Source organism: Gadus chalcogrammus, chromosome 13 (assembly GCF_026213295.1).
Source record: "Gadus chalcogrammus isolate NIFS_2021 chromosome 13, NIFS_Gcha_1.0, whole genome shotgun sequence".
Classification (NCBI taxonomy): Eukaryota; Metazoa; Chordata; class Actinopteri; order Gadiformes; family Gadidae; genus Gadus; species Gadus chalcogrammus.
Genome location: NC_079424.1, coordinates 16,400,686 through 16,424,709, shown reverse-complemented (window position 1 = coordinate 16,424,709; position 24,024 = coordinate 16,400,686). Strand labels below are relative to the sequence as shown.

Sequence of the window (24,024 nt, the reverse complement as noted above, 5' to 3'; positions counted from 1 at the left end):
GATCTAGCTCTCTCTGTCTCATTCTCTTTCTTTTCTATGTCTAGTTCTACCTCTCTCTGACTGTCTCTCTAACTGTCTCATTCATATGCTTACAAACTAACACTCTCACTGTGCAGGTGTTTGTACACACACACACCCCGACACACACACACACACACACATTTTTGAACATGATTTTTTTCTGAAATGTAAATCTTCTAAGACAATGCCACAGTTCATGGTAAGCTATACTGCTTAATAATAACAACCACATTGCATTAAGTGGTGGTTTTCTATGTATGTTGGATGAAGTCAATCTTAAGATCACGTCATCCTCTCATCCTCATCAGCATTAACATGCCTGACGTCATGGCATGTTCCCAGGACCCACTCAGCTCTCTCTCTCTCATTGGTCCTCAGGGCTGGCAGGTAGAGGCAGAAGCCTGCTGTGATTGGTTCCTTCGGCGGTCATCGCCATGACGCCACAGGAACTCTACTCGTCCCCGGCGCGGTGCCGGCGTCTCGCCGCCGCATCGCCGGCGCTGGGCTCCCCCACCGGAGCGGCCCCTCCGCTCCTCTTCTGGCTGCTGCTGCTGGCGGGCCTGGCCGGGGTCCCACGGGCCCAGAAGGGCACCCAGCCCCACTCCATCAAGATCGAGGGGGACATCACCCTGGGGGGGCTGTTCCCCGTCCACTCCCGGGGCCCTGCGGGGGTGGCGTGCGGGGAGATCAAGAAGGAGAAGGGCATCCACCGCATGGAGGCCATGCTGTACGCCCTGGACCAGATCAACAGCGACCCCGACCTGCTGCCCAACATCACGCTGGGGGCGCGCATCCTCGACACCTGCGCCCGCGACACCTACGCCCTGGAGCAGTCTCTCACCTTCGTGCAGGCGCTCATCCAGAAGGACAACTCGGACGTGCGCTGCTCCAACGGCGAGCCGCCCATCATCCCCGAGCCGGAGCGGGTGGTCGGTGTGATCGGAGCATCTGGCAGCTCCGTGTCTATTATGGTGGCCAACGTCCTGCGGCTCTTCGCGGTGAGAAGTCCTTGTGGAGCCCTTTTGTGTCGATGATATGACATAGCACCCCGATGGACAGTGCGCAGCAGAACGTCCCTTGTTAATTATCACGTTCCACCTTAACACATGAAACACGTTAGAGCATGCCACCTTACAGCATGAAATACACATTAGAATGCAGCATGGTATACAAAATAACATACCTCCTTAAAGCACGAAATACATATTAACATACAGCATGATATACAATATACCATGCCACCTTACAGCATGAAATAGGTATTAACGTACGTCCTGATATACAATATAACGTACCGCCTTACAGCATGAGGTTTATGATAACATGCAGCATAAAATACTTTATCACATACCACCTTAACACATGAAATACATTTTTACGTACAGTATGAAATACTTCATAACATGCCACCTTACAACATGAAAGACAAAGTAACATATCACTTTTGGGATTTACCTACTTTGTTTCGTACCACCTCAACATGAAATGTATTATAACATACCACTTTGCAGGATGATTAACATCATAACACAACACCATACAAGCGTGCATGTACTTGCATTACAACATATCCCCTTACAGTAGAATACTATGTGTTATACTGTAAGGGGATATGTTGTAATGCAAGTAGTATTGCTACTTGCATTACATTGCTCTCCAACCTAAGAGCAGGACAGTATGGTCTCTAGGGTGTTAGCTGACCCCTAGCTGATAGGGGTCAGCTAACATGCATGTACCTCTGATGGACAAATGGTCCCCCTACCTACCACCCACATCCATATTCACTATGTTTGGCTCTGGAGCCAGACGTCTCCTGAAAACCCAACATTGTAATTTTAACCAACAGGATGCAATACCTTGTTACCGATCCATGGTGTAGGAGTTAATTCAATCAGATCGTTTCACAATCGGTTTCGCTGTTCATTACACAACGAGAACTCACACTCGTCGGGGTGGAAAACAATCATTTACATTTACATTATGTCATTTCAAATGCTATTATCCAAAGTGACTGGAAGTCGCTTTCGGGTAAAAGGCTGAAAATGTAATCAATACTGTCCATAATCAATGTTGGAGCAGCACCAAATGTACGGCACGATCATGTTGCCCAGAACAACCCGATATGAGTGAAAGATAGCAGAATGAGGAGAACCGATCAAGGGTTAGTAAAAGTATCATAAAAGTATGATATGATCAGCAATAACGGTGCAATTAAACACACATCCAAATGGGTTCTTACAGTAATCCTGTAAAAGATGGTCAGGTGCTATTTGAGGGCTGAAAGGACTGATATTGTAACTGGAGAGAGAGAGACCTAAGATGCTTGCTTTCCACACGCATGTAGGCCATAGGTCAACCCGCAATTTACACTGATAGTGAAACTGTCTCCATGAATTGCTCTTCCAGTCTACTTTAAGTTATATACTGGACACTGCACTCGATTTGGACACTACGGCCCCCCACCGAAACAGAATCTATATCAAAGTTGTGTTTAAATATTCAGCTAAAACTCTTCCCCTCTGGTTTCTTTAATGTGCGATTGACCCGGGGCCATTGATCACTCATGACGGAGATGGGAAGCTGAGTATGTGTAAATCCGGCATCATGTCACGTTTCCCCCTGGCCATTGATATGTATGGACCAACTCACCTGCGGCCACACCCGAACCCCCCCTAGACCCAGTGCCTCTTCTGGCCCAAAAACAAACCCTAGATAGATATTTCCTCCTGTACACACTCCTGTACGGACGGGACTTGCTGGTGATGTTCTCCCCCACCCCCCTCCCTTGTTAGAGATATGGGTTGAGAGCTAAGGAGTCATCCTGCGTAGCGGGCAGATGTTAACTACAGAATTACTGATCCCACCGTCCATTAAGCCCCTCTCAGCAGCTCAGCACACCGGGGCTGAAAATAGAGCATCGGTCCCAGGATATGTGGAACTTGTGAACTGGGACGATGCGGGTGGATTTATCCAGATGCCGGCTGAAGTGGCGTATGTGTGGACGTACGTATGAGGGAAAGAGTGTCTCTTATAGGACTGCACCCTCTCTAAGTGAGTGATGCAGGGGATTCAAACCGATGAATTGTTTCAAAAGGGACCCTCTCCAGAGATCTTTGAGTCTACTTGAGTTGAAGTGAATTCATATTCTTCCTCCATTAATTGAAGAGTCTCACCGTTGTTGGAATTCCAGTCAAGACTTTTATTTCTAAACTTCTCCAAGACCTTTAAACAGCAAAGATTTCGATATATTCTTTATTGCAGAATTTATGCAGTTTCACTTGAATGAGACCCAAGTCAGGGGATTCTACAATATGGGGGAAAGAAATGTTAGGTGGATAACGAAACTAATGTAGGAACACATCCTCACCACTGTTATATTTGAATTGTCTGAATCCTATAATCCTAGATACTAAATATTTGATGATTCACCAATATCTCAAATATCAACCGTAACAGAGCCTTTGAATGACGTATGCTGACCCACAGAGGGCGTCACCACTCGTCCGTTACAACACGTAGGTACTCAAACACTTCGCCATAACGGTGACACCAAAAGCCAGGACATCTGGGGACACTGAAATCACCAGTAACCTGGAGAATGGTCCATTGTGGTGCAGTATGAAAAACACAAGCCGTGACCTTTTCATCCAGCGTTTGCCCAGAAGATCCTATGTGCTGTAATGTGTGGGCTGGGCCCTATATTGAGCCTGATAGGCTGAGCAACTAACTTAAGCCCCTACACGTGGGCCACCAGAATTAAATATATTGTATGGCTTACAGCTGAGGAATACTAGCCTTTTCTACTCTCCTGATCTCTGTCTCTCTCTCCCTCTGTGCTTAACGTAATTTGACTAAAACCTCTTTAATCCTTCCAGATAATCTGTGAAATGGTTCTCTCTCCTTCTCTCTTCGCAACCCCTTGTGTTTTTTCCGTTCAGAAGAACGAATGTTTGAACATCAGCTCAGGTCAACCTTACCTGCCGGGGAGGGGTCCACTGCAGTCAGTGTAAACAGTCATTTAGGAAGTAGCACACACCACTAAATTATTATTCTCATGCCGTTCTTTTGTTTTTGACTGTCGCCTGGTGGTACCATCTTTACATGTGCGTCCCAGTGATGCTGTCTATCGGTATCCATACCAGCAGTGTGCACCGCTGGATGGATCATCTACTCTACCAAGTTGTGAGGATTAACGGCTCGCTTCATCAGGGAGCAAGGTTCTCTCTAATAGGAACATTTTGAGTGAATTAATTTTTGGCAACTTGTCATCTCATGGTATTAGCACTTTCCGGCATTGTTACGTTGTTGTCTAGACAATGGCCTGACTAAGTGGTCTATTTTTGAAACCCGGTGTGCAAACCTCAATAGCACTTCATGGAGTCATCTGTTGAAGTACCATCCACCCTCTCATCCAGCGGCTTCCTCTGTGTCTTGTCCTGGCGATGACCTGTGGATGAGCACTGGTCCTGGCTCTAGGGTCAGCAGCCGTCTGCATCTAACCGTAACATCTTCCCTGGGTTGCAGAGAGTGACACCATGATGGGAGTGGACTCAATGAATTGACTTGGCTCTTACTTCACATGAGCTCATCCTCCACCAAATCCCTATCTATGAGCGTTGTCTGCACCTTGCTGCGCCCATGCTGAGCCGTGAACTTCTCTCTCCCCACAGATCCCCCAGATCAGCTACGCGTCCACCGCCCCGGAGCTCAGCGACAACAGCCGCTACGAGTTCTTCTCAAGGGTAGTCCCCCCGGACTCCTATCAGGCCCAGGCCATGGTGGACATCGTCAAGGCCATGGGCTGGAACTACGTCTCCACCCTGGCCTCCGAGGGCAACTACGGAGAGAGCGGCGTCGAGGCCTTTGTCCAGATATCCAGAGAAACGGGTGGGTGTGTCTGGCGTCGTCATCGACCGTCGTCTTCATCGACCTGTCGTCGTCATCGACCTGTCGTCGTCATCGACCGTCGTCGCGATCATGATGAGCATCAGCATCATCTCCATTGTCTTCGTCACTGGCATTCAAATGTGTATTCATGATGATTCGAGATGGGTTTTGTTTGATTTGTCTGTTTGTCAAGTACCCGGCCTGGCCTTTTGTCTGTATACTCAGAGACGTTTTTCAAAAAGTAAAAGGTCTAATTTCCATACAATCAATAATTTGTGTGTGATTGTGTGTGCATTGTTTGTTTATCTGCTTGTTTGTGTCTGTGTCAAACAGGGGGGCTATGCATTGCCCAGTCGATAAAAATCCCCAGAGAGCCCAAACTTGGGGAATTTGATAAACTTATCAATAGGCTCATGGAGACGTCAAACGCACGTGGAGTGATTATCTTCGCTAACGAGGACGACATCAAGTGAGTGGGAAAGCGAGAAGCATTCATTACTTAATGAATATGAATGAATGTGAACATAAATTGGCAATTAGGAGTAAAGATATATTCATGCCTGAAGTTTAGTTGCTCTTATCTCTTGATCCAGGCGGGTGTTGGAGGCGTCCAAAAAGGCAAACCTCACGGGTCACTTTGTGTTCGTGGGCTCGGACAGCTGGGGGGCCAAGAGCTCCCCGATCCAGGACCTGGAGGACGTGGCGGAGGGGGCGGTCACCATCCTGCCCAAGAGAGCCTCCATCGATGGTAGGAGGAGGGGTCCAGAGCAGCAGCCCCTGATCACTGAACCCGGTGTAGATTGCGACTACAAGGGAATAAGAACAATGTGGGATCTGGTGGAGAGAGGATCTTTGATATAAAAGCGTATAATGATAATTATTCTGAGGAAAATTATTTGATGAATCTATGAATCATAATGTTAAATCCTTCACTGCTCTCATGTCATGAGAAAACAACAATGTACAAATACAACTGTGCAGGATAGCCCTACTTTCTGGCCCTGATCTACATAATTCCCTCTCAATTATCTTCATTGTTTCAGGCTTCGACCAGTACTTCATCTCAAGATCTCTGGAGAACAACAGAAGAAACATCTGGTTTGCAGAGTTCTGGGAGGATGACTTCAAATGCAAACTGACCCGGCCTGGAGTCAAGTACGACTCTAGTCGGAGGAAATGTACAGGTGGGTACCACGGCGGCTGGTTCAACCCAGTCGTGCAAAACTGTATTTTATTTGTAGAGCTATCTTCTAGGATTGGGATCTTTGAATAAAAGTCACAAGTTCGTTCTGAAAACATTACTTTTCAGCACACAGCACATAACAATCCATCCCACTCTTAAGCCTCTAGCTTAATTCCCCCAGACTCCACTAGTCAATCCCAGATCAAAATGCACAAGGGAAGAGAAACCAACTCATATTGGAAACAATATCAAACACAGGATCCACTTTTCATTTCTGACAATATTTACCCATCCACATTACACACAGCAGTGTGCCCAGTGAGTAGATAGATCTAGTTCTTTGTTTCAGACTCAGAGGACCTCCACAGTAGACAGACATAATTCCCTCCGGTTGTTTCTCCAGGTGAGGAGAGGATCAGCAGGGAGTCCTCTTACGAGCAGGAAGGCAAGGTGCAGTTTGTGATCGACGCGGTGTACGCCATGGCCCACGCCATACACAGCATGCACATCGATCTGTGTCCTGGCTACATGGGCATCTGCGACAAGATGGACCCCGTGGAGGGACGCATGCTCCTCCAGTACATCCGCTCGGTCAATTTCAACGGTGAGAGGACACGCGGCCGCCTGGGATGGGAGCAGCGATGCTTCCCATTGAGGGATTTTTATTACCTAAGAAAATGAACGGTTCCGGATGCTCCTTGAATTTGTGATGCAAAAAAATTATCACATCACTGTTGTGGACCTCAACGTGTAGCTAATGGAATATACTTGGCGCTGGAGAAACCGCAACAAAACGTTGCTATTCATGTGTTTTTGCCTTTCGAGAGCGAAAGGCAGGTCAGTTGGAACACGGCACTCTGCGCCAGGCTTCAGAATCTCTGGGCTAATGTACCTCGCCACACTACATACCGCATCCTTTAAATGCACCCGGGTCCCCGGGGGCCACCCCCCCCCCCCCCCCCCCCCCCCCCCCCCGCACTCTCTCTCTCTCTCGCTCAAACAGAACACTCCTCTTTTCATCGTCTTTCATACGAAAATAAAACAAGCTGCTGTCGGGAATGAAAGAGGCTTTCCATGAAAGCCCTCCCATTTACCTTCCTCCTCCAGCCGGCTGACCGTGGCTTATATGGGTGGCTTTTCAGATTGAATGCCTGCGGGGACGTTGGAGAAACATTCAATCAAGTTAGGGCAACAGACCAGAGAGAGTAGTGGAAGAATGTATGCGCCCGCTAAAGAGCACCTTGCACTCAGCTCTGACATGGGAGAAAAACACAAGCTGTCTCAGACCGTGTGTGGGTGTTCTGCAATGAGGAGGGGGTGCAGCATGTCCATCAGTTAACAACTTTTTGGACCGGGGCACAGTGCTGGGCCAAGGTGGCAGGGGGCAGGGCCTGCAGACTTGGTGTTGAATTAGAGATGGTTATGTTAAGTTTTAGGATAACATGGTGCCAAGGTAGGCTTTTGATTGCTAAAGTGTAGTCAAGAGTTCTTGTTGGGCAGAGTGAAAGTCTGCAGTACCTCATGGGAAAGCAATGCATCATGGGAATAATCGCCAGAAGGGTCACCTCAAGTGGGCAGGAAAGTAGTGGGTTAACAAGATTCATGAATGACATGTATCAAGTCCAATAGTCAGTTCATCTGAAAGTGCCTGCTCAATCACACAATACCAAACAAGAGTTCAAAGCGTGTGTGTCCGGTCAATAGGCAGTGCTGGCACCGGGGTGATGTTCAATGAGAACGGAGACGCCCCGGGACGCTACGACATCTTCCAGTACCAGATCTCCAACGTGACCAACCCGGGCTACCGGGTCATCGGCCAATGGACCAACCACCTACGACTCAATGCAAGTACTGCGCCTTTCCTGTGTCCCGCCTACCCTGTTCTGCCTACGGCTGCCTTATGTTACCTCCCAGTCACTTTACCTCCCCGCTTCCTCCTGTGTGATTGGGTTTCCAAAGTGAGGATAAATACAGTCTAATCTGATCAACATCGTCTCATGTGAGGATGGACTGCAATCCTCTCCAGATCAATTCAGCTTCTTATCGTTATTTATGTCCATTCATAATTGAATGCAAGTGGTTGTTTATGCAAGATGGTTTTTTTTTTGTGTGTGTGTCAGCGCTTGCATGGGCCTCTCTGTATGCGTGTCTGCCTGTATGTGTGTGTGTGTGTGTGTGTGTGTGCGCCTCTACATGTGTGTACAATTCATTGTAAGTAAGTAAGTCATTTAGTAAATGAGTAAGAAAGTGAGTAAGCAAAATGTATTTATATAGAAACTTCCCCCAACTATAAGTCCCAGTGTGCAGAAACACAAATAAACCCCCCCCAGGAACAAACCCCATTCTGCTCCGCACCCCGCTAACCACCAGGAGGACGAGATGCAGTGGAACGGCGGAGACGTGCGGATCCCCGACTCGGTGTGCAGCTTCCCGTGCGAGCCTGGCGAGAGGAAGAAGATGGTGAAGGGCGTGCCGTGCTGTTGGCACTGCGAGCTGTGCGACGGCTACCAGTACCAGCTGGACGAGTTCAACTGCGACACCTGCCCCATGGACATGAGGCCCCTGGTCAACCGCACGGGCTGCCGGCCCACGCCCATCATCAAGCTGGAGTGGAGCTCGCCGTGGGCCATCATCCCCGTCTTCCTCGCCATCCTGGGCATCCTGGCCACGTCCGGGTGCATCTGCACCTTCATCCGCTTCAACGACACGCCCATCGTGCGCGCGTCCGGCCGCGAGCTCAGCTACGTCCTGCTCACCGGCATCTTCCTCATCTACCTCATCACCTTCCTGATGATCGCCGAGCCCAGCTCTGGGGTGTGCGCCTCTCGCAGGATGCTGCTGGGCCTCGGCATGTGCATCAGCTACTCGGCCATGCTCACCAAGACCAACCGCATCTACCGGATCTTTGAGCAGGGCAAGGTCGCCGTCTCCCCGCCCAAGTTCATCAGCCCCGGGTCCCAGCTCGTCATCACCTTCATCCTCATCTCCGTGCAGGTAAGGGTTGGGCGTGTCCGTGTGTGTGTGTGTGTGTGTGTGTGTGCGTGCGCATGTGTGTGTGTCTGTGTATGTCTTTGTGTGTGTTTTGCTACATGAATAACCGTTGGTGTCTGTTTCAAAAAACGGGTTTGACTGTTGCACCACGGAACGTTCTAACAAACCAAACCCCCCCCCCCCCCCCCCAAACCCCGATCCCTCTCTCTCTCTGCGCAGGTCCTGGCCGTGTTCATCTGGTTTGGCGTGGACCCCCCCCACACCATCATCGACTACGAGGAGCAGAAGCCCCCCAACCCAGAGTTCGCCCGTGGGGTGCTCAAGTGTGACATGTCGGACCTGTCCCTCATCCTGTGCCTCAGCTGGAGTATCGTGCTGATGATCACGTGCACGGTGTACGCCATCAAGAGCCGCGGGGTGCCCGAGACTTTCAACGAGGCCAAGCCCATCGGCTTCACCATGTACACCACCTGCATTGTCTGGCTGGCCTTCGTGCCCATCTTCTTCGGAACAGCGCAGTCGACTGAAAAGGTATGGGGGGCGGAGGTGGGGTCGGCGATGTGGTCGGTTGCTGGTAGCGATAGACAACGTTTTTGATGTGGTTTGTTGAAATTGAATGGGAGTGATCGACTGGAAGTCGCTGCACCATTGAAGCCTAGCAACTTTACACAAACCCACCAGGTCAAAATTAAACGAACGCAAGTGTGAATACGATTTTACTACTCCTGCTACTGTTTAATTTACGAGAGGCTTTCCTCCAAAGTGACGTATAGTGAATACAGAAAAATTCCCGGAGCAGCAGGCGGCTAGGCACCTCTCCTTGATCGGTTGCTTGGCTTAGAAGATTTTTTTTTTCCCAAAAGTGTCCCTGCATATTTGATATGGCACAGAGCTCACCGACCATCGTACTGCATAGCAAAGCGCTCCATTAAGAACTTTAGACGGTCAGGCAGAAACAGACAATGATGTGCTTTTACCTTGTTATGAAATAACACAACTTACAGTCATTCCTCATTCAAATGACTGGATTGGGGCTGGGTGATGTGCTCCATCACCCAGATATATTCCTTGCTTACTCGTGAATGTTATGCATATTCTGCATCTAAATCCCACAACTCGGACCACAGGCTTAGAAGCCGTTGGTCTGAGTTGTTTGAGCAGACATTATTAAAATAAATAACCATTTGAAAACCCCAAGTGAATGCGCAAGAGAAAGCTATTGCTGAAGCTATTACTCCATCAATACATATATTACTTTGCTAAGATACCAATGCCCTCTGTTTAAGTGTTCACTGGTTCACATTCAGCTTTGCTATTAACACACACAGATTTGTTGATCTGCTTCCTAGGAGAGCCCCCTATCATGGTATAGGCTAAAGGCTCGCTCTCCCTAGCCTACTCATCTATGGGGCCAGGCGTAATACAGATGTTACATTAAAGGCGCTTGCTCTATAGTCAGCCAAGCATCTCTGTTCCTATTCATTGCCATATGGGCCATTGAGTTGAAGCAACAAAAGCCCCCACAAAACGGACAAAATCTATTCCAGTGTGCTTACTGGACCATGCTCAACGTTGCCTATAGGTTTGGTTGTGAATGGGGATTTTCTTGTGTAATTATGGTTTATTTATGGAACATAGACATGCTTTTTGAGTTATTAATGACACATACATGTTGACTTATTGATGCCACGTAGGCCTACAGTTTGCTTTTGCTAATGAGTCTATAATTCATGATATAAAGCCATTGTAGGAAAAAAAAACGGTTTCTTCTGTTATCACGGCTGTCTGAGTATTGGGCTTACAATGGAGAGGGACCTGAGAGGGCAGCAGAGTTCCAGAACCATAAATAGAGCTCCACCTCTGAGTACATACACTCGCCTCCATGAATCATTCATACAGAAAAAGGGGGAAAGATGTTGCCTTTCGTGCTTCCAAATGATTACATAGGCTTCAGTCAAAACCCCTGTGAGAATGCATTCTGTTCTCTCTTTGAATGCAAATAGAGGGATCTGTGACGGACCTCCGACATGACTAACTTTATGGGGACAGACTTATCATGATATTCTGGGGACGGCGTCGGCGGCTAACTGTGTTAGATCATCCCACAGATCAATATTCAGAGTCAAAGAAGGCGCATATTTTGATAGACTTTTTTTCCGGCATAATAAGTAACCACTTTTCTTTGTGGGATGGGGGGTATGTTGCAGATGTTCATCCAGACCACCACGCTGACGGTATCCATGAGCCTCAGCGCCACCGTGTCGCTGGGCATGCTCTACATCCCCAAGGTCTACGTCATCATCTTCCACCCGGAGCAGAACGTGCAGAAGCGCAAACGCAGCCTGAAGGCCGTGGTGCAGGCGGTCACCGTGTCCAGCATCAAGGAGAAGGAGAAAACCAACGGCGCCAAGATGGTGCCCGACCGGTCGCAGTGAGACATGCTGGGCGGCGGCTGCCTGTCACTCAACCGTTCTTATCGTGCTCACCCCCTCTCCCTCCCCTAGCCCTAAACCCGCACCTCTCCCCATTTTCATTCCAAACACAAAACTTTTGAAGGTTACAGAAGATGGAATAGAGGAGCACACTTAAAACGAGTTTTGGGGCCTAATGGCCCTCGGGGTTGTTTCTCTTTCCTGCTTAAGAGAAACTCACCTTGAATATCCATAGAACCGTGCATCAAGGGTACGATGAAACGCTGGGGCACAACGTAGGCCTAGTGCTGAGGCTTAATGCTTTAACTGGAATTTATCTTGGAATGGAAGTGGGCCTATCGAATAATGACAAATTGCCCGGAACAAACACTTCCCTAGCGAATGGATTACAAGGAACCCAACAGACTATAAGGACAGTGAGCACCTTGATCCACAAAGGGCGTTTCTTTTTTCCATCAATGATGTTGATAACCCTTCCCCCCTCCCCCCTTTAGGCGAATGTGTTTACAAGTCCCAACACTGCATGGATTGTGTGCTAGTGTGTTGTAGGTTATGTGTTGACCTTTTCTACTCCAGCGGTAGGGACCAGGAATGCACCTCCCTCTTGCCCTGTATTCATTATTAATAATTAAGGTCCATTGGAAAGATTGTAATACTCGCTGAAGAACTATAATTTACACTCACTCAGTCACTGATTAATCACTGGTATTTCTAATTGATTTTAACGTTATATATGACAAATATTTAATAACCCGATGGTACTAGTGCAAGCAATAGGCCTAAATCAAGCAATTTGACAGGTTTATCATGCTTTGGTGGGGTTGTAGAAAACTGTTTTTCTGATGTTATGTTTATATAGGCCTATAAAAAACGTTTAGAAGGTAGGATACCTACTCTTGTGGCATCAGTTTTTCTATATACTCCCGATAAATTTAGTTTTCACCACTTAGCTTGTTTAAAGAATTCAGTTTCTTCGGGAAATATGGACTCACATGTATTTGTACAATAGAGGGCATCCGTCTATTAAACATATAATTGCCAATTATTTGCAGTGAACTTTTTTACTTCAACATAATGTTAGACTCGGGTTATACAAAAATCGGTATTTGTTTTATCTTTCATCTTGTAAACATGGACGACCAACACATTATTTCAGAACAAAATATGCCTGCATGGATAAGAAACCGTTGTCTATACTGCCATCTGCTGGACAGCACACAAGTCAATTGACGCAAACCTTGCACAAAAGATTACATAAAAAGTGATTAAAAAATAAATTCTAAAAAGGAAATTGTTTATTTCAGATACAAAAAAAATACAACCCCAGCATTAAATCTGTGGTATTTAACTAGTCAAGCGATTAACTTGCACCTTGCAATAGTATCAATATTCTACAAAAAATATATACATACATACATCCACAGAACAGAGAATGAGTCATGCCAGTATTGTGAAATGCAGTCATGGTAATTATTAAACTGACACACTTATTCTCTTTCTGCCATACACATTTAACACAAAAATCGACGTAGACCAGTAGATCCAATTGATGAGACTTTAAGATAATTGGCAATAACTGCATTGCAAAATAAGGTGAAATAAATTAGTTTTGTCGTTATTAATAAATAAAAAGATGCTCCCTTTCATTAATATTCCACTGCGGGCAGAGAACACCCTTTGCTGCCTAGACCTGACTAATTAAGTAGACTTTCTTCACTCAAGGAAATTGTCCAAAGTGAGACAAGAGGAGATCTTTCTGATTGCCGGTCTGGTCACATTCTTCCTCTTGGCTTTCATCAGTGGACGAAGGCTGGAAATGGGAGACTGGGGAGGAAGACTTGGTCAAGGACTCATACTTAAAAAAGTAGAGGTGTCCTACTGCCGAATGCAGCAGACGATAATCTTGGACATTACGTGTATTTAGAGGTGTTGATATTTGCATTATCGGCGTCACGATGAATCAAATTTAACAGATTTAAAACAATATTACTTGTTTATTTTTTTTACAATTTCCCCTTAAATATATATGACTTATGAGTTCCTGGCCTTCCATTTTTTCAATGTAGTCTTTTCTCTTCAGGACAAACCCAAGCGTAGTGTGAACTTTGTATTCGGGGAATATGCATGATAAATAAAATAACAACGATGTAAATTCGACATCGGTTTCTTAATAAGTGAAGGATACAGGTTGAATGAATTTAGTCCGCCCTCCTAATCCATCGTACCCAGATAGTACCTGAAACGAAAACAGCGTCTTAAAAATCATAAAAAAACAAAACGAGATACAACTGGTTGACTGTTCTGAGTGGAGCCCTTCAAATTCAGCAATGACATTTAGATATTAATATTGCTGCATTTAAAAGGACCAACTAACCAGTAAAGAGAAAATAGTGAATTGTGTTAAATTATGTTGCCCCTAAAGCTGACAAAACAACACCACGAGAGCAAACACAGATAGTAGATAGCAGAGACAGTGGAGGGTGACTTGGGGCTAGGGGACGGGCTGAAGACTTACGGTTCCTGCCTTGGCCCTCTGGGGCTCCAGCATGCTGCCAAATGTCTTCTTCCTGAACAGCAGAGAGGACCGGAAGAAGGGCTCCGTGGAGCCGTCGGCGTCGGGACCCTGGAGACGCACAAAGAGTTGAGTGACCGAAATAACAACACAAATAAACCAGGGTTTTGCAGGCTAGTAATGGTGTGTTCCAGATGCCTCGAACACGACCGCACGAGGCGCTAGTGGGGAAATCTTCTAGCCTTCTTTCGGCATTTCATGGGGCATTTCATGGGGCATTTCATGGGGCATTTCATGGGGCATTTCCCCCCCCCCCCCCCCCTTTTGGGTGGTGTTCCTCGGTCCCACTCGGAATTCTGAGAGTATACCGAGTTCAGAGAGGCTGACCGTTGAACGACTCAGCAACAAAAATGGCTGCGCCCATAAAGTCAATTATTGTTTTTTTGTATTTGTACCACGTTGGTCATATTAAAATGTTCTTACACACTTGATTACATTGCTACTTAATTCCGGTCACCAATTTATACATTGCACGATTACTGTGCGTACAATGTAAAGTTGTGTTTGTTATCGAGCTGGTTTGCTAACGAGGCTAATGTAGCTAACATAACAATGACTAGCCAATGACATGACACAATCACAAAGACAAACGGAAACTACAAGCCAGGAAATTACGTCACAAGAGCAACTCGTGAGGGTGGCGTACAAGGCATCTGGAACACACCATGTGTTGATGTGTCACAACTTTTACCTTGGTTCCGGTAGAGCTGTTTTCTTTGGGTCTGGCAACTGACGGGCTGAAAGAAAAAACATGTCTTTGTTATAATCAGTTCTTAGAGTATTTACATGTCATGCCGTAGCAGAGAATAACACCAGAGGAACGAGAAGGTATAAGCAGATATCCCTTGATCAGCCAACACAGATTTTCTCCACTCACCCAATAGGGTCCAAGCGCATCTTCTTTGAATGAGTGTGAGCGTGTCTCTTGTTGGCATCATCCGGTGTGGTGATGTCAAAGGTCATGTTGAGGTCTATGTCCTGGCAGTCTGATGGCTCTTGCAGCCTGGGTTTCAGCTCCAGAGGGGCGGGGCTTTGACAGGAGGACAAGATTGCTCATTAGTCAGCCAGTCCATCAATCAACGCATTTGATTAAAGAAGGAATAAATTGTGATATTTTGAAATAATAACACATTTATAAATTCCAGTACAGTACAGAGTCAACAAGCCCAAATGAAATAGTTTTTTTGTAGTTCTTTAAAATTCAAAGGAATAGTGCCAACCAAACAAGGAGGTTTGTAGGTAAGGTAACAACATGCTAGAGTTTAATCAACTGTATTGGCAGGAGCTTCTCTTCTTCACACAGAATAGGATGCAAAACTGTGAGTGTTGCAATAGTTTACGTGGATGAGCTCGTGGATGTGCTCAACAACATACCTCTCAAAAACCAGTCGGCTGATGGCTTCGTTGGTCCGTGTCGGCGTGCTCAGAGTTCTCTGGAGGATCTCCACCTTTTTCTTGAGACTCTAAAAGAAAATATACAAAAATAAACAAGACCGATAGACAAACAAAATAATCAGTGTCCGTTTTTGGTCTGTTAGCCTCCAACTTCGGAGGATCCGTTGCCTTACGGAGATCTCCTTGTCGGCGTTGGCTAGATCCTTCTGCAAGGCCTTCATGTCCTCTTTGGTCTGGGACATCTCCATGGAGGCTTTCTGCAACTGCAGGAACATAAGGGGGTAGAGGAGATAAGAACTAACATCACGTGGCTCAGACGACACACAATATGTATCAGTTTAAATGCTTATTTTCACTCAATGAATAAGACCATTGCCAAATGTTGCGTTACCTTGTTGTTTGAGGCAAACATCTCTTTCTTCAACTTCTCACACATGTCCTTTGAAGACCTGAGGCCTCCCTTTAAGTTATCATATTCTCTAGAAACAGACATTATAATAATACGTACAACTGTTAATAAAAGAATCAAGCACTATGGGTTGTGAATCAATGAAGTGCTGGGTGATTTGGTGGTGATGAACCATATATGGGCTTGCCTTACTTCTTAAGGGAGATGCAGTAAATGGAGAGCTGCTCCACAGCTCCCTGACTGACCCCCATGTCTGAGATCATGGACTCCACCTCCTCTCTCTGGCCCTGTAACAGACGGTCCAGACTGGACATGCACAACAACATCAATGCACTCAAGCATCCTGAAAAGAGTACAAAAGGAAAGCAACTGCCATTGTGAATGCTTACTAGTAACTGTGGTTTGAAGAGTATAAGAGTCACATTTATCAAATGCACAGTAAAACACACTAGACCTTTGCAAGGAAAACATCCAGGACATTTCAAATGATTTCACTTCATATCTATCCACAGTACACAAACACATCATACATGTAAAGTATCATCGGGTACCTTTCATAGGTCTTCATCTTGGTCTTTAACCTGCGCGCCTCCTCCTTCGCCGACTGAGCATCGTTCTGTTGGGTCTCCAGGTACGTCATCTGTTTCTGTATCCAACAATACATATCACACATTAGGGCTGTACGATTAATCAATTTTTTAATCACGATTTCGATTTTTGCATCAAACTATCTCCAACCTAGAGGCAGTCAAGATTTTTTACCCTAAACCTTTTTTATCATTAAATGTTTTATAAAAATTGCTCGACAGCTGGACACATTCGTATTTTTTTTTTCGTTTTACCATTTTCTATTTCTGTAATTTTTTTTAGGGAAAATTTAAATGTTCTCAGTTACAAAAGAGTTTTTCTAGAGTGAAATGCTGAATAAATGCATCATGTTTTCAAACAAAAATGTACAATTTGAATAATCGGGATTTCAATATTACGGTAACCAAAATGATCGTGATGATATTTTCCATAATCAGGCAGCCCTATCACACATTATTGTTGGTATAGATGTTTGCTCAGCGTTACAAGAGCTGATATTGTCCATTGGATTGCAACCGACAAAGCAGAGACCTTACCCTTAGAGCAGTACAGAGCATGTCCTTATCAACCATCTCCTTTCGCACTTTGTCATGGTCTCTCCGCTGCTTCTCCACGGTGCTCTTCAAGCCTTCCAAGGCCTTCAGTTTCTCCTTGTAGTCCTTATCTGGAGAGCCAACACAGATAGGCATCACCAAAGGGGCCAGTCATGTTTTATCTAATTTTAAAGAATCTTATTATCATTTTTGAAACAACATTATCATTATATCGCCTCAAGAGAAAAGGTCCGTTTTCATTACATCTCTCCCACCTCTTGTACTTAGAGCGGCTTTCATACGGCAAACTTCATTCTGCAAAATTGAAAATAATATGAATGAAAACGCTGAAATACAATTGGTGTATCAAATTAAACTAAGTTGATTATTTGGCTGTTGGTTGGATGTTATTATTACCTGTAAGCTCTCTGGATCCACTGGCGCACCCTCCTCTTCGCCACCAATGTCAAAGAACAGCTTGGTAATGATATGTTTGGTGCTAACCTATATACAAACAAAGACAGAGATCAATCATAGTACATTGTTCAGGTGAGAGAGCTTTTATTTAAGAGAAATAAAGTGCATTCATCCATGTAGAGTTGAAAGTAATGTTACCTGTTTTCTGCATTGTGGGCATGTTTTGTTAGGGGCTGCTTGGAACCACTGAAGGAGACTGAGTGGAAACAAATGTGAAACAGTTGATGATACATAAATAAATACGAGTGGTATGATTGTTTTGGATACATAAACCTCTGTATACTCTTACCAGTCATAGTGGAAGGTATGCCCGCAGTGGATAGCAGCGACGTCTCTGTGGTGGTCAAAGAAATCGGAGCAAATGGTGCAGTAGGCTCGGATAGGCATCTTAAATAGGACCTCGAATGTAAATAGACAATCCTGGAAAGAATCACAAACAGCACAGAGCACGACGTGGTTTTATTAGCTTATTTTAATGCAGGTGTCCTCTCAGCAGGAACATAACACAAGTAGATAGATATCGAGAGTGCCGCCGGGCCGAGTGTGTGGAGGTCCAATGCTAGCTAAGATATCTCCCGTGAGCGGTAACGTTGTCACATACAATATACCCCCAAAAGATGAACAAATACTTACCAAACATTAAGGAAAATGCATAGTAACATGCGATTTTATCATGGTATCATCTTGAGTTAAACCGAATGTGGCAACAGTGACAGCATATGGTCGTGTTTACTTCCACAATAGCAACATATTCGTTCAACGATCTGCTGTGGCTGCTTGAATGCGTCCTAGTTTCCGCGCTACGCGTTCGAAACGAGGCCATGCCCCTTATGTGGCATTCAAGTGATGTCAGTAAACTCGTCAACTACTAAGTCGAATTACCCGATCGCACTAACCAAATAAACTCGCCCACCATATTTAGTTTATAATTGATAGTTTTCAATGTTCAGTAGTTGGGACATATTTAAGTGTTATCAACGATTTTGAAACAATACGCTCTCGTACAAACGTACATAAACTGAGATTGAGGCCTTGAACTAAAGACGTTTGTATCCCAATAATGAAAAAAATTGTTGCCCGTTTGGAAGCATTTAAACACTGTTAAAACGGATTGAATCCACATAGTGTTTCAACATCATATTGGCCTCGTTTCAGTCGTTTGGTTAAGGTTTTGGTTTGGGATTTGCAGGGAACGTGGTCAAAAAGAACATCATTTCCCACAAATCCTACTTCCGTAAATTGTAGAGCAGGACTCCCAGAGCCTGAAAGAACAAAGTATTTACTTCAAGTTTATTCAGTCGTCAACAGAAGGAAGCGAATAACCGGCAACAACAGCAAATGCCTTCATTTCTTGATATGCATGGTATTGACCCATCGAACAAAATATACACTGGCAAGGTGGGTTTTTAATGCTGAAGTATACAATACAACAATGAATGCGGCATGTCACGTTACTTTAGGTATGTGCTAAGTTAGCAATGACAGCCAGTGTTTGAGAAACTCTGATCAGTGACAACGCATTGCAATATAGCAATATTTTGTAGCATTAAACATATACGCTATTTATAATACAATTTAGTATTTTTTAGTTTTTAAACAATCTTTATTGTCTCCTGCCATGCAATAAGAACATAGCTCATTTCTTATTTCACTAACTTTGAAAATACCTAAATAGGAATTCCAATAAAAAGGGGGTATTTTTTGTCTCTCTGTTAGGTGTGAGAGCCTGCTCTGATGCTCGGTGATGGAAGGAGACGTACGCAACAAGGCGAGAGCCTCATGGGACATGGGGTCTTTGCCGCCTGTAGAGTGCCTTCGCATTGAGAGGTCTGACAGCCCCACTCCGGACCTGGTGGAGGGTACAGAGCCAGGTGAGGCTGGCACATACCCCCACTCATGATATAGTAAATTGCTTTTGCCATATCTATATATTGTTCAGATGTAAAATGTTATTATAAGGGATGTGTGATTGGGAACAGTGAATATAGAAAAGTGGTTTGTAATCCTAGGTTTTAAGAAATGTTTTTCAAACATGTATTTAAGAAACAATACAATTACACAAAAGTAACAAAATGGTAAAACCAATGTCGTTTGTGGCCCATTTTGATTCACTGATCATTAATGCTAATCATAATGTTGTTCATGATGTAAATGTCTGTTGTAAGTGACTGAGCATGTATCAAACCTGACACATGTCGTATGACATGTTAGGAAGTGAAAGTGTTATCATGGCTAGATAAAATGAGAGTATCCCCTTTTCTATCTGACTTGAAAGCATAATACAAGATGGCTGAATCTAACCATTCATTTCCTTGTTTTGCATAATGGACCCAACGCTCAAGGGAGAGATTGTCCCAGACAGAGACTTTGAATAAATAAATAAACAAATAAATAAACGGCTATCATTTAATCTGGCAACATAACCTTCATATATAGATGAACTAACAACATATCCCGTATAAAAGACAGACTGTAGAACCATGTTTGCTTAATAAGTATGCAAGAATCATGTAGTTGTATGAAGGGTTTTTCCAAAGCTGCTTTTATGAAATTGGTAAAAGGAGTTCTCTTTGAATAACGGTTGTGCCACTACTCTGGCATGTTATTATGTGAACAGAGGCACAAGCACTCTGTTGGAAGCTTTCTGACATAATCACATTTGGGTTCGTGGACTTAAGTTGGCTGCCCACAAGGAACAATTGTGAACATTTCAGGCTCTTTCAAGTTTTCTTACGATGAAGTAAGCACGCGAAATGGTACGATGAACGTCAATGTAAAGATAATAAGTCAAGAAAATTAACATTGCCACTCAATCATTTCTTTCTGATCAACACCAGAAAAAGCCTGTACCTGTAGTTTCAGGCCAACGTGTGTGTGTGTGTGTGTGTGTGTGTGTGTGTGTGTGTGTGTGTGTGTGTGTGTGTGTGTGTGTGTGTGTGTGTGTGTGTGTGTGTGTGTGTGTGTGTGTGTGTGTGTGTGTGTGTGTGTGATTTAATCCTCGGCATAGCAATGCCACTTGTTCCTTGACACCGTGTCCTTGACCCATTCAGGCGCAGGTCAACAGGCGGCCATGTTTGTCCACTCTCGGTCTGTGGAGGACTTGCCGGCCGAGGCGGACGAGGATGCAGAGTCTCGGGTTGAGCCCCAGCCCGTTGCCGACGGTGACCCCGGGTCGTCAGAGACCTTGGGTACCTCAGAGAACGGGCTGCAGGTGGAGAAGAACATCATTGAGGTGGCGCAGGCTCCCAAGGAGAGCTCCTGGGCAGAGAGCCGGACCAAGGAGGAGGACATCTGCAGTGACGGGTGGCGCAGCCACAGGAAGCATGTGTTTGTGCTGAGCGACGCGGGCAAGCCCATCTATTCCCGCTATGGGACAGAGGAGGCACTGTCGAGCACCATGGGCGTCATGATGGCCCTCGTTTCCTTCGTGGAGGCGGACAAGAACATCATCCGCTCCATCCACGCTGGTAGACAAACACGCAAAAAATATCCTCTTTGACCTTGATTTATTCTATTATTTTGTACATGATGGGGGGGGGGGGGGGGAGAAGATATAAATGGTATAATATCTATACCCTCATTTGTTTTGCACTGTTCTGTTGCGCCTGTAACAACTGCATTCCAAGTGTTAAAAGTATAAACTTAGCGTCATGTATTCAATGTTATACAACATCATCATTAGAAGGCTTTAACACCGTGTCCATCCCCCCCAGACGGATACAACGTGGTGTTTCTCAGCAAGAGCCCTCTGGTGCTGGTGGCCGTGTCCCAGACCCGCCAGTCCGACAAGGAGATGATCCGCGAGCTGCAGTACATCTACTACCAGATAGTGAGCCTGCTCACCCTCACCCAGCTCAACCACATCTTCCAGGCCAAGCAGAACTACGACCTGCGGCGGCTGCTGGCCGGCTCCGAGCACCTCATCGACAACCTCCTGCGGCGGCTGGACCGCGACCCGGGCCTGCTGCTCAGCGCCGTCACCTGCCTGCCCCTTCCCAGCTCCAGCAGGGACGCGGTGTCGGCCAGCCTGCAGGCCGCCAAGGCCCCGAGCCTGGTGTTCTCCATCCTGATGGCGGGGGAGCGCCTGGTCACGCTGGTGAGGAAGAAGGACCAGTACCTGCACCACATGGACCTGCACCTGGTCTTCAACCTTGTGTGCTCCTCCTCCTCCTCCTTCAGGGAGGGCGAGGGCTGGACGCCCATCTGTCTGCCAAAGTTCAACAGCGCCGGCTTCTTCCACGCGCACATCTCCTACCTGGAGCCGGCGTCAGAGCTCTGCCTCATCCTGGTGTCCACCGACCGCGAGGAGTTCTTCAGCTTGTCTGACTGCAAGCAGCGCTTCCTCGAGAGGCTGCGCAAGCGCAATGCCTACCAGGCCCTGAAGGAGGCAGTGAAGACCCCCAGCTACTCGGTGGACCTGGTGGGCATTCCGGAGCTCCGGCACTTCCTGTACAAGTCCAAGAGCTCAGGGCTGTTCACCAGGTAGCTCACGCTTTTAAAGAAGTACCAAAAAAGAGGTTAACCCCTAAATGATTTTTGCAAATCGAGAATGCAATCAGTCCGAAATGACGGCCTCTGAAATGATGTCTTCTTTATTTTCTTAATATATATATTTTGCATGTTCTTGTCATTTTTTGCATTGCTGTCAATGTTCGTACAAAGTACATTCTTTGAATATAATTTTTGAGTTCTCGATTGAACTGCAACACAGATAACTTGTAGAAAAACAAACCAAGGTGCCCTGAGGTCTACTAAGTAAACGGGTGTTTTCATTCACCAGTCCTGAGTTACCGGGCGTGTACCAGTCTGAAGAGGGGCAGGAGAGGCTGATGGGACTGTACCAGGAGCTCCACAGCCGCCTGCACCACTCCACCAGACCCCTGCTCTCCATCTACCGCTGTGGGGAGACAGAGAACTTCATGGCCTGGGTAAGCCTGCCGCTGCCTCTTACAATGCCATCCTTGAGGTGTGTGTCGGTGTGTTTTTGGAATAGTGTTGAGAAACTCTCAATCATTTTTGTAACACTATATACAATGGTAATGTAAGTAAGATGTAAATAGATTTTTCTTTTGTTCTGTACAATGGAATTATTTGGACAAGGAAAGGGTCATCTATAGCCTGGTCCTACCAGACTCTCGTACTTCATTTCATTTGCACAGAGAGTCTGGACCTACTCAATTGACTAATGTTAACTCACTTGAAGGCGGGGGTCTTTTGAAGTTAAAAACGATTGGATCTACCCAGTGCCACTCTGGATCTGCCACAACCAATCGCTAACGATTGGTCGTGACGTATGTCATGCGCCGGGACCGGCTGGGAATCACGTTGCGCGCAGGCTGTAAACAAACCAAACACTGAGTGAAGATGTTGTGGACCTGGAGATGTCCGTCAACGAGAGCTGACTTTAACGTCATTGTTCTCAGCCACTCCCTCTGTTCGCTTATTAGACGCACAAAATTTGGATGGAGAAATCCTGCGAATATACCGCATACCCAGACGTAGTACTGAAGGGAAATGAAAATTGAGCGGAAGTACTTAGGCGGGCGGAGCCAGGCTAGGTCATCTATGTAGTAGAAAGTAAACACAAATAGTCGCAATAATAAATGAAGCAAAAGAAGCAAAAGTTAACAAAGGTGTTGAAGTGCATACTTCCCTGTTGTAATCTTGCTGGACACAAATTTCATAATGTTTCCTTGGATGTTCCGTGTGAATCATTTTATAATGCCACCAACTAGTGTTAACAAAATGTATTTTCAGACCCCGATCACACCCGAAAGCTTTTTATCTGTTGTGGGCAACTATTTTGTCATTGTTGTCAATAGAGAACCAGTAGATTTCCTCCTTTCCTTTTTTTTCTACTGGAAAACCTTGCATATTGGGCGGAGCACGCAATACGCTATGAGTCTAAACAATTTAAGCAACCAGCGAGTCTACACAGTTTGGATTTGAAATCTTTATAAACACTTCTTTTCAGTTTAATTCTGCCGGCCTAGTGAGTGTTCACCAATGACGCACTACCAGACCTCCACCTCCGGAAAGACGATTGTTCGAAACAAATAAGCAGCATCCAGTCCCCCAGATCTAAGCCCGTCCTCCATCGGACTTCAGATATTAATCTAAAATCTGATTTTCTGAACTAATGGCTGTCCTTCCACCTCCCTCCTCTTGACCCAGTTGACCAGCGGCTTTGAGCTCTACCTGTGCCTGACCCCGCTGGTGACCAAGGTGCAGGCCGTGTCTGCGGTCAACAAGCTGCTCAAGTGGATAAGGAAGGAGGAGGACCGTCTCTTCATCCTCAGCCCTCTCACCTACTGAGCCTGAACACATGTGCCATGACCATGGGTAAATTAGCGTTCCCAAGCCCGCCTGAGGCTACTTTTAGTGCCTTATTAACATAGGACTCCCCTGGAGCTGAACGTAAGCTTCCCGGGACCAGAGGTTGTTGTGTCCATGATGCTGTATTGCCAGTTGTGAATGTTTGCCATTAATAATAAAATGCTAATGTCAATCCAGAACTTGCATTTTGGTGATTTTTC

General features: G+C 45.7%; 3 protein-coding genes across 3 annotated transcripts; 2 read left to right on the top strand and 1 right to left on the bottom strand.

Moving 5' to 3' along the window:
* Positions 1–455: 455 nt before the first annotated feature.
* Positions 456–11,517, top strand: grm6b (glutamate receptor, metabotropic 6b). Its single transcript, XM_056606540.1, has 10 exons — positions 456–1,019; positions 4,692–4,908; positions 5,242–5,377; positions 5,502–5,656; positions 5,952–6,092; positions 6,495–6,695; positions 7,796–7,935; positions 8,462–9,085; positions 9,302–9,613; positions 11,290–11,517. Exons 1-10 carry the CDS (start codon positions 456–458, stop codon positions 11,515–11,517), a joined length of 2,718 nt encoding a protein of 905 aa, XP_056462515.1.
* Positions 11,518–12,543: 1,026 nt separating this feature from the next.
* Positions 12,544–18,737, bottom strand: traip (TRAF-interacting protein). Its single transcript, XM_056606735.1, has 16 exons — positions 18,122–18,737; positions 17,778–17,908; positions 17,627–17,684; positions 17,429–17,515; positions 17,287–17,326; positions 17,015–17,142; positions 16,442–16,536; positions 16,083–16,196; positions 15,873–15,960; positions 15,655–15,744; positions 15,461–15,549; positions 14,964–15,116; positions 14,778–14,823; positions 14,030–14,137; positions 13,700–13,750; positions 12,544–13,338 (listed from the first exon to the last, which is right to left on the bottom strand). Exons 2-16 carry the CDS (start codon positions 17,873–17,875, stop codon positions 13,228–13,230), a joined length of 1,356 nt encoding a protein of 451 aa, XP_056462710.1. The 5' UTR covers positions 17,876–17,908; positions 18,122–18,737; the 3' UTR covers positions 12,544–13,227.
* Positions 18,703–24,001, top strand: LOC130402532 (protein SAND-like). Its single transcript, XM_056606734.1, has 6 exons — positions 18,703–18,886; positions 19,205–19,359; positions 20,539–20,955; positions 21,202–21,970; positions 22,269–22,416; positions 23,663–24,001. Exons 2-6 carry the CDS (start codon positions 19,233–19,235, stop codon positions 23,801–23,803), a joined length of 1,602 nt encoding a protein of 533 aa, XP_056462709.1. The 5' UTR covers positions 18,703–18,886; positions 19,205–19,232; the 3' UTR covers positions 23,804–24,001.
* The last annotated feature ends 23 nt before the right edge of the window (positions 24,002–24,024 follow it).

Bases quoted from the DNA above. Each gene is read 5' to 3' on its own strand.
- grm6b (XM_056606540.1), top strand. From the start codon at position 456: ATGACGCCACAGGAACTCTACTCGTCCCCGGCGCGGTGCCGGCGTCTC. The intron at 1,020-4,691 runs GTGAGAAGTCCT...CTCTCCCCACAG, and splicing joins ACGTCCTGCGGCTCTTCGCG to ATCCCCCAGATCAGCTACGC. The intron at 6,093-6,494 runs GTGGGTACCACG...TTGTTTCTCCAG, and splicing joins TAGTCGGAGGAAATGTACAG to GTGAGGAGAGGATCAGCAGG.
- traip (XM_056606735.1), bottom strand. From the start codon at position 17,875: ATGCCTATCCGAGCCTACTGCACCATTTGCTCCGATTTCTTTGACCAC. The intron at 16,537-17,014 runs GTAAGGTCTCTG...TGTTGGATACAG, and splicing joins TGCTCTGTACTGCTCTAAGG to AAACAGATGACGTACCTGGA. The intron at 14,824-14,963 runs GTGAGTGGAGAA...TTTTTCTTTCAG, and splicing joins ATGCGCTTGGACCCTATTGG to CCCGTCAGTTGCCAGACCCA.
- LOC130402532 (XM_056606734.1), top strand. From the start codon at position 19,233: ATGGAAGGAGACGTACGCAACAAGGCGAGAGCCTCATGGGACATGGGG. The intron at 20,956-21,201 runs GTAGACAAACAC...CATCCCCCCCAG, and splicing joins CATCCGCTCCATCCACGCTG to ACGGATACAACGTGGTGTTT. The intron at 22,417-23,662 runs GTAAGCCTGCCG...CTCTTGACCCAG, and splicing joins CAGAGAACTTCATGGCCTGG to TTGACCAGCGGCTTTGAGCT.